This window comes from Austrofundulus limnaeus, unplaced genomic scaffold, assembly GCF_001266775.1.
Source record: "Austrofundulus limnaeus strain Quisiro unplaced genomic scaffold, Austrofundulus_limnaeus-1.0 Scaffold31, whole genome shotgun sequence".
NCBI lineage: Eukaryota > Metazoa > Chordata > Actinopteri > Cyprinodontiformes > Rivulidae > Austrofundulus > Austrofundulus limnaeus.
In genome coordinates this window covers 1,753,622-1,763,379 of record NW_013952433.1, presented here as the reverse complement: position 1 = coordinate 1,763,379, position 9,758 = coordinate 1,753,622, and the positions used below count along the sequence as shown (strand labels likewise).

The window sequence follows — 9,758 nt, the reverse complement described above, 5'->3', positions numbered from 1 at the left end:
AGCTAATATTTGCAAAAAATAACAAAGTTTACCAGTTCGAACGTTAGGTATGTGGTCTTTGCAGTGTGTTCAATTGAATATAGGTTGAAAATGATTTGCAAGTCATTGTATTCTGTTTTTATTTACGATTTACACAACGTGCCAACTTTTCTGGTTTTGGGGTTTGTATTTCAACAATTCATATATCAAAATGTGCAGCTCAGTCAGTACATTTCTGCTATGACTTTTTGTATTTGTGCAATTTTTACTTTTAGAAATATTTGCATTTCAGACACTTTATTTCTAATTGAAAAATAAACAGTTTCCTTCAAAATCCTTCAAACGCTTTGTGATGTTTATRACATTTTACTGCTCATTTCAGTTGTTCAGGTTTTTACAGCTTGATTGTATCATTTCAGCTTCCTTCAGCTCATTTCAGCTTGTTTCTGGTCATTTCAGATTAGTCTTATTTCAACTTACATCTGTTAGTTTAAGCTTTATGTGCTCCTTTAGCCTGCTTTCTGCTCTTTTCTGCTTTTCTCTGGTTCTTAACAGTTTTGTTTCTGCTAATTCGCGCCTTTTTAAAACTAATTTCACATTTTTGTGTTATTTTCTGCTTAATTCAGCAATTGGGCTCTTTTTTTCTCTTTGAGTGTTTTCCTGTTTTTCAGTTGGTTGTCTSCTAGATTCAGTTTTTGCAGCTAGCTGATTTCAGTATTTTTTTCTTTCTGCCTTGTTTTTCAACTTCTTAAGCAAGTTTAATTTTGTTTTCATCACACTGATGTCTTTTGTGAGATGTGTCAGTTATATCAGTCAAAAAATAAAAATCCTAAATTGGGTAACACAGGCTACATTGATCCTGGAAATGTCTAAAATACTGTAATAACGGATATTGGACAGCAGGGGGCGCAGAGCAGCTGATTATTTGATCTATTTATTTAAGTATATGTGATCATGTCATAATATTACATTGAATTATTCCAATTCAAAAACGTTGTTTTTGTTGAATAAATTCCAAACAACAGCATTGGTAGGTTGGTTGAATAAGACCGACTGAGTCAGAAAGCCTTGGAGGGAAATTAGAGGCACGCGGAGCCTTGGAGGGAAATTAGAGACACGTGGAGCTAATCCACGCGGGTGATTTAGTTTTCCTTGACTCATAATTTTCCAATAGTCTTTTTCAAACTCAAGAGCTCTGCGGTTTTTAACTTTGACTCCGTCTGCGCCGCATCCTGCAGTAAACGTGACACACAACACGATGCGCGCGCCCGCGTCCCCGTCACCATCAGCMGCAGCAGAGCTCCGCCCACTGAAGAGGCTGCCTTTAAAAACCCGCAGACCCTCCTTTCACAGCTGCTGCACTTGTGCGGAAGAGTGGACGAGCTGTGACATTCCACGTCGTGTTTTTTTTTCACCTGTTTTAACCCAAACCGTAAAGGTAAGACAAACCAACCAATCTGACTAAACAATATATTAATTTCCTTTTACCCAAGACTGCTTCTCTGACATCATCACTATAACTGTCACGATAAAACAAGTTGCTCTATTTTTGATTATTGTTTATTTATTTTGCTTCACATGAGAAATTAATTAATTTCTATGAAAATAGAGGCCTGCAGCGTCTCTGCTCGCCCCTTCTGCCACTGATTGGACATGTTTATTCTGTATGCCGCTTTGACTGCAGCACAGTTCCCATAATATTCGTCATGGTAACACCATCTTCTTCTCCCAGCAGCATCCTAATCAGTGTGGGCTATAAATGACCCAAGCATAAGAATATACAGCAAGCCCTTTTACATGCAGGGCTTACAGTATACTCTCAGCATGCAGTGTTGGGAGTATACTGAAAAAACTCCTTTTATTTCCTGATAGTGGGCAATTCTTCAAGGTGTTTGTTACAAGGAGAAAAATGTTTAAATAGATAGATTTTTTTATGTGTGTAGCTGTGGTTTTAAAATTGACAGAGCACGAGGTGCTAACAGCAAGATGAAAGAGGAGATGCTTGACCTCACTTCATTCAATGTCAGTACACCCTTAATTCAGTAATTGAGAAAAGCAATATTGCAGATTATGCTTTTAATTTGCTGGGTACAAGGAGCATTGTGGAATAATATAACCTCTAACAGTAAAGCACATATGCAGTAATCCTACAGGCCTCACAGTGAGTCATTTGGTGAAGGGCAAATGGTGGGATGCTAGGAAGCTTTCAACKCTCCCCTTTGAAGGAGGCAACAATTACATAATAAGAATTGAAATATAGCTGCTTAATCTGAGCTTCTGTTGCGTGCAGAATCACTAACAGGTCCTTAAATATCCTGTCCAGGAGGGAAATCTGGTCGAGAGCTATCCCCCCACTACGTGCTTCACTTCACATCACAGTGAAAACACAGCCTAGTCACAGTGGTGACGTAACCGTCTGCAAGGCAGAGCCACTCAGGCCGCCCAACCAGGAGGCAAACAGCAGTGTGTGACGTGGGCTGGGGAGGGTCCCTGCTGCAGTCATTTCCCTGGCAGGCAGGGGTTGCCATGCCATCGGTGAAATCCTACATGTAGATGAGTTCTCGCGTAAAGACGTGGAGATCTGAGTAATAAAAGCTTTCACAGGAGTGGTGCATGTTTCGGTTCTGCAGTTGTGACATAAAGGAAATTCAGCTTTGACTCAGTCCTGTGGAGGATGTGAAATGAGTCACGTATGCTCTGTGATGAGCCTACATAATACTACACTTTCCTTTTCAACTATCACATTTGTGTAAAATCTCAAAAGCCTCATTTTTCTTTGTAGATCCTTCAAAGTTTGTTTTTTTTTCTTTATGTGTATTTTTTTGCAGATGTCCACCAAGGAGAAGCTCATCAGCCATGTGATGAAGGAGGAGCCTGTTGGCTGCAGGAACAAGGTGACGGTGGTCGGCGTCGGCATGGTGGGCATGGCCTCCGCCGTCAGCATATTGCTCAAGGTGTGTACGAAACAAGACACAAAATTTAGCATTCGGCCTATCTTAAAGGGGACATTTTATGCCAAATCCACTTTTTTTTTTTAGCCATTATGCAGCCACTTGGTGCTGCATATATTTTCTAGTTTTCTCATATTTTCTCAACTCTTACTTGCGATGAAACTGAAAAATAATTTCTGGACTTACCGACTACAATTTGGTCTTCTTTATTCTCCTCTGCGCTGCTATGTAGTGGTAATCAAACTGGAATGAACTGGTGTGRAAGCAGGAGGGGGGCGGGGTTTGAAGCACCTTGTTTGGGTTTAAAGGGACAGCATCAAAACGAGTTGACTTGAGACACAGCAAAGAGGGGCTTGTATAGTTAAAATAAGAAGGAAATCAAASCAAAGCATTACAGTTCCACTTTATATAGACCCCAACTGAATGATTTAAATGAGAAAAAGAAGGATTTAAAAGCATGATGACTCATTTAACCTGTTCATTTCATGGCTGAGGGGCATTTCGAGGCCTGGTTACTTCTAGTTTTAATTAGCCCCTTTTCATTTTTATAACCAGGTGTAATAAACCAGACGTAAGTAGCCTTGACCTACTGTATATGTTTGAAATCAGGACCTGTGTGATGAGCTGGCCCTGGTTGACGTGATGGAGGACAAGTTAAAGGGTGAGGCCATGGACCTGCAGCACGGAGCCCTCTTCCTCAAGACGCACAAGATTGTAGCCGACAAAGGTGACAGTGCTCAAATGGTGACTTTGTGCGTGACCCTCAGCTGAGTACTAACACTGTGCCGTTTTATTTTAGACTACAGCGTGACCGCCAACTCCAAGGTGGTGGTGGTGACTGCTGGTGCCCGCCAGCAGGAGGGCGAGAGCCGACTCAACTTGGTGCAGCGCAACGTTAACATCTTCAAGTTCATCATCCCCAACATCGTCAAATACAGCCCCAACTGCATCCTGCTGGTGGTCTCTAACCCAGGTGAGTCGCATGGAGGAGATGAAAGTCAACGAGAAGCTGTGGTTTTACTTGGAACGGGACCAGATAACAACTGGACAATTCTGTTGCTTCTTGCTCGGTGCAGACTAATAGCTGGTAATGATTGTTCTGTTCCATCTCAGTGGACATCCTGACCTACGTGGCGTGGAAGCTGAGCGGCTTCCCCCGTCACCGTGTCATCGGCTCAGGCACCAACCTGGACAGCGCCCGTTTCCGCCACCTCATGGGGGAGAAGTTCCACATCCACCCTTCAAGCTGCCACGGCTGGATCATCGGAGAGCACGGAGACTCCAGTGGTATGCTGGTCTTTCTAAAAAAAATAATAAAACCCCTCTCTGTTCATTTTCTAGCCTACAAGACTAGGTTTTTTTTTTTTTTTTTTTGCGTCTAGCTTAGACTTTATCTGCTGTCACTCACATGTTCTCTACAGTGGCTGTGTGGAGCGGCGTGAATATCGCTGGTGTTTGTCTTCAAAACCTCAACCCACAGATGGGAGCTGATGATGACAGTGAGAACTGGAAGGATGTACACAAGCAGGTGGTCGATGGGTGAGTTCAGTTTGTTCACCAGCAGTGAACTCAAACAAGCATTCCTACCAATGTTCCTACGACACATTCAATCTCTGAAGCTATCGGCTTTGTGCGTGCCGGCCATCCGTCTAAAGTGGAACTCTTAAACATTCTATTTTACACTTGACTCCCCATAATTAGCTTAGCAAGATGCCAGACAATACGTGGCATCAAATATGCTTACATATTTTACCTGTTTGATACACTGCATGGCGGAGCCGTTTTCCTGGGTATTGCAAAATCCAAAAGTTTACTTTGTTGCACTTGACATTGCACCATCATTTTGTCAGCCACTCGTGACTTATCTTGCAGTAACTGGGTGTTTTAAAGAGTTCAACCATGTGGAACACAACAGAGTAACTTATCATAAATGTTAATGTATCAGTTGCAGAATTTAAAAAGTTCCAAACCGTGAATCCTGAATGTGCACAAAGGGTGTCTCAAGAAAAAGGGGAGATTAGAAAAGGTAGACCTAAAGTAAAAAGGCTTAAGTTTTAGCTGCACTAAACTCACTAAAAATTGTGTATCAGGTGTCGATAATTATAAAGAAAATCATTTGTTTTTTTTTATTTCTTTGCCAGTTTAGGGCATTTGCAGTTTTCACTTGATTCATTCACGTGTATGACTTGAACACTTCAGGGCCTACGAGGTCATCAAGCTGAAGGGCTACACTTCCTGGGCGATCGGTATGTCTGTGGCTGACCTTGTGGAGAGCATTATGAAGAACTTGCACAAAGTTCACCCCGTCTCTACACTTGTCCAGGTGGGGAAATTTAAAAACTAACAATTTATAGAACTCGCTGACAAAATGTCTTCATCTGCTAACAGTTCTTCTTCTACCCTGCGACAGGGCATGCATGGTGTGAAAGACGAGGTCTTCCTGAGCATCCCTTGCATTCTGGGCAACAGTGGCCTGACGGATGTCGTCCACATGACCCTGAAAGCYGAAGAGGAGAAGCAGCTGGTGAAGAGTGCCGAAACCCTGTGGGGCGTACAGAAGGAGCTCACCCTGTGAAAGAGATCAGCTTTGAATTCTCCAGGTTGACCCCCCTGCCCGCCCTTCCCACCTTGTGTCCCTCACAGCGACGGGTGAACGAGACTGCAGATTATCACGGAGCCAAAGTGCTTGTAGCTAAACCGAACAAAGCTAGGTGTTACACTCGGAAATTCACTCGCTAAGATCGTTTTCCTTTTCCACATCCCACCTGTCCTCGTCCATCTGTGAGTGAATATTTAGAAACTCTCACCCTTAGTCTTTAAGGTCAGCCTGTTTTAGAGAGAGCGCACATATCTACTTACTGTACTCCCTGTCGAATGTTCTCAAGATCTTCACATTTTGGATCTATGTACTTTGTGTACTGTCTGTTATTGTCATCGTGTACAATTGCTGCTTCCTCTGTACACGTTGTGTGCAATGTGTATTATGTGGATTTTACTAGTTATTTATTCCACCTTGCAATAAAAGAAGCCTAACAGAGACATTCCATTCTCTACCAGGAAAACTCCCTGCTGTACAACAACACTGCCACATGTTGGGTATTACTGGGCAAAGGTCCTATGATACTGAAGTATATATTCAAGAAAAGCATTGTTGCATCTACTGCTTTGCACTTGAAAGTTCTGTCATAACCGAACCAGGGAGCCAGTGGAGAAAAGTCAGCTAGTACCTTTACCCAGAATCAGGTCCTGAGTCAACTGTCCCAAGGTTGTTGTGCACCAAAATCCCCCAATAGTTTCTATTTCGCTCAAGAGCTACATTGTCGTTTATGAGTAAAGATGCAGATTATTTTACARGATTTTACTGTATCGCTTACAGAGAAACTAATGTCACGGCAGATGGATGTTTTTATTTGCCACAACATCAAATAAACCTGCCAGAGTAACGATTCAAGTCTGTCGTCTTGTTCTTGTCTTCCAAACATGTACAAGGTTTGAAAAACCTAGTCCTTGAGTTTGGTACAAACTGTCATAATGCTACTGCTGAGTGATGTGAGTGAACCCAACGCAGGATAGATTCTTCAAGAGTTCATCAAAAATGTTTTCTTTCACACCTAACTACAAAAACACAATATTGTAATGATCACAACTCATAAAACCAAAAACCAGATGTTTTTTAATTTTTACTGCTTTACATAAATCTACAGATATAAAAGAACAGGTGGTCTATGGCTGAGTTGAACAAAGAAAAAAAAACTAATATTCTATCATACAGTTTTCAAAGTGCATTTAGTAAAAAGGCTAATTTAAGAGACAAAACTTTACATAAGTTAACATATCGATTGGTTTTATAGTTTTTATTTTTGTACCCTCTAAGCCTGCAGCTTTATTCACAAATTTTATCCCTCTAAGTTCAACCAAAACCCAACTTTCTCAGCAGGACTGAGCAGGAGTGGATAGCACAAGTAAATCAAACGAACAAACAAAAAAATAAAAGAGTTGAAATCCTTTTGTTATACCTTAGAATTAAATATGACAAGACTTTACAGAGTGAAACAACTATTTACTGACTGGTTAAAACAGTCAGACTAAAGGGTTAGCCTGAGCAGCTGACACAGAAACAAGGAACTGACTCAGATCATCAAAATGGAACTCAAAGGGGCAAAATTTTTAGTCTGGGGGGCAGTTTCGCCCAAATTAAAGAGGTAGGGTCCGATTTTTGTCATCACCTCTACTACAAAGAAACAATCCCTTTAACTCCAAAACTACTGAACAGTAATTCACAAATCCTGAGGCTGGACTCCTGTCAGTTCATGTGGGCATTTACTTCAAAACCAAGCAGCCCGTTCTTCGTCTAYTCATTTTGTGCTTACTGGACAAATAACTTTGTCAAGTAAGGGCAAACTGATCAGGGCAGGATGCTGTTTACAGGTCAACACACAAACCCAGTGTAAACAATGACCAGTCACAGCATCAACACTCAGAAGTTGCATACACTGCACACACACACTTAAATTTCACTAATTTGGCATGTGTGTCACACTGTTTTTTTTATGTCAACCACATGTCCTGATTCACAAAGGTGGTGGAGTTCCTATAGAATATCAGGGTATAAAAGTGATAATTCCACATCTGGGTTGTGTTTGTGATGAATAGTGCAACACCTTAACATTTCACAATTCTTCAGAAATGCTTTTTGTCTTTGTTTCCGTTCTTTAAAAAAGCCAGCTGGTTGATATACATGAAGACAGTAAAAAGGGAATAAACAGCTGGAAGAAGAGTAAGAGTTTGAAGATATGCCTGTTTCAGAATCGTCAGCGTGGGTCAGTAAAGGTCGCTGAGGCCGGCAGTCTTGCGGGCTTTCTGCATGAGAGCGCGGAGCTGGAACTGTTTCCTGGACAGAAGGCGAACATGCTGGAACAGAAAAACACACGTCAGAAACAAAGCCATCACAGACGACTGTAAACTGTAAGAATAAGACCAGGTTACCTTGAGGAAAACTTCTAGATCGATGACACCTCTGCGGAGAGCTTCTCCCAGGTAGAAGATCGTGTCCTCGATTGCGTTCTCCTCAGCGTACAGGTTGAGGATCTGCTTGTACAGAGGAGCTGTGGGCACAATGACGTCGTCAATATCGTTGTTCTCGGACTGGTTCTCCATTTTCTCCAAAGCCTCGCTTAGTTCCTCATCCTTTTTCTTCAGCAGGTCGATGTTCCGGTCAACTTCAGCCTGCAGAAAACAACAGTGAGGTGTTATGGTAAATACCAGTGAAGGACGGAGAGGGAATAAACGGTTGAACTTTGCAAAAGGAAAGAACTTCTCACCACTTCTTGGTCAAGTCTTGAGATCATCTCCTCCAGCTTCTGGTGTCCTTTCTTCAGGTCCTCCTCGGTTCGTTTCAGAGCGTCCAGCTCTGCCTGAGCTCTGTCCATCTCTTCCTTCATTCTCCAGCGGAGTTTGTCGCTCACAGCGGAAATCAGGGATGCACGGATGGTGTCCTCGCCAATGGTGCCATCTCTGCTTGGACCTTGAGAGGGAGAAATCAGGAAATCGTGAGAAAAAATGAGAATGAGAGATGTAAGCTTGCAGGGATGAGGGAGGTCATATTTCAGCTGAAATATTAACAATCTAACTTTAGTATTTAAACGCAGCAGAATACTGATTTTTATATTTCATTTACTTAATTTGCACAAAATAATTTGAAGGCAGCAACTTTCCAGTTTGTGCAAAAGTAAATGCACTGAAGGCAACCCTATGCACCACAAATGTCAGAGTTGAGTCAACCCAGAGGCAAACCCATGTCTTCTCTCTACTAAATATAGAAGTCAACCAAAAATCCTCCAGCATGCACATCAAGGAGCAGCTTTTCACGCTTGCAGGTCTTTGTGGACAGTAGCATAGTTTATGGGGGGAAGGGAGAGAGTCTCTCCTATCCTTTGGCCTTTAATACCCCCCACTCTAGTTACAGGATTGGCCTTTGACTGGTAGCTCAGCGTGCCACTGAAGCCACTCAGAGGGTGAAAGACTAGAGTAAAAAGGTCAAGAGTCTTCAGTCAGGGTAAACCGAAGAACATGAAGACTTATAGATTTATCTGGACAGGATTTTCCATAACTTTTAACATGATATTTTAATGTGGATAACACAGCAAAGTGCAGACAATCACCTTTTTAATGAACATTACTGTGCTTTGATTTATGTTTCTGACCAGTGGAAGATAAGCTAATAAGAGGGATTTCAAGCACAAAACTACTCTAATACATACCCACAGTGGAGACAGGAGGCTGGGTGGGGTAGTGTCCAGGTCCAGCTGTGGTGGGGTAAGAGTTCCCACCTGGGTACTGGTAAGCTGGGTAACCTCTGAAAATAGTCAAATGAGAAATAAACTGACATACAAAACACTTTTTTTCCCAAGATACTGACATAAAAGCATTTTACTTGTGAAATAAAAAGAAGAAACATCCATAATGATCCATATTCTTTGAACAGGGAGCCCTGTGAATATCTCTTCTCTAATCTTTAAACAACATGTAATAAATTAATTCTATTACAACCACTTTGAACCTTATTGATAAAGATCAAGTCTCCTTCCTAAGTATTTTTACATTTGTTGACAAATTATATCTTATTTTCAAGAAATATAAGRAGTTTGCTGAAAAACGTTGAAAAGAACGTTACGCAGGACCTTTTATTGGTTTATTTGTCAATTAACAAAAAGAAATCACTAAACATAAACATGATGGGATATGTTTTTTATACAGTGTGTGTGTGTGTGTGTGTGTGTGTGTGTGTGTGTGTGTGTGTGTGTGTGTGTGTGTGTGTGTGTGTGTGTG

General features: G+C 41.5%; 2 protein-coding genes across 2 annotated transcripts in view; one reads left to right on the top strand and one right to left on the bottom strand.

The window, feature by feature from the left end:
* Positions 1 to 1,308: 1,308 nt before the first annotated feature.
* ldha (lactate dehydrogenase A4) lies at positions 1,309 to 6,376 on the top strand. Its single transcript, XM_014005555.1, has 8 exons — positions 1,309 to 1,417; positions 2,808 to 2,933; positions 3,540 to 3,657; positions 3,730 to 3,903; positions 4,044 to 4,217; positions 4,352 to 4,469; positions 5,130 to 5,253; positions 5,341 to 6,376. The coding sequence occupies exons 2-8, from the start codon at positions 2,808 to 2,810 to the stop codon at positions 5,503 to 5,505; spliced, it is 999 nt and encodes a 332-aa protein (XP_013861009.1). The 5' UTR covers positions 1,309 to 1,417; the 3' UTR covers positions 5,506 to 6,376.
* Positions 6,377 to 6,580: 204 nt separating this feature from the next.
* The window catches only part of tsg101a (tumor susceptibility 101a), a gene marked incomplete in the record, with an annotated part of 12,038 nt that continues 8,860 nt past the window's right edge, over positions 6,581 to 9,758 (bottom strand). Inside the window, 4 exon segments of the mRNA XM_014005556.1 lie at positions 6,581 to 7,841; positions 7,917 to 8,156; positions 8,252 to 8,454; positions 9,191 to 9,285. Of these exon segments, the coding sequence (XP_013861010.1) occupies positions 7,752 to 7,841; positions 7,917 to 8,156; positions 8,252 to 8,454; positions 9,191 to 9,285 (628 nt within the window).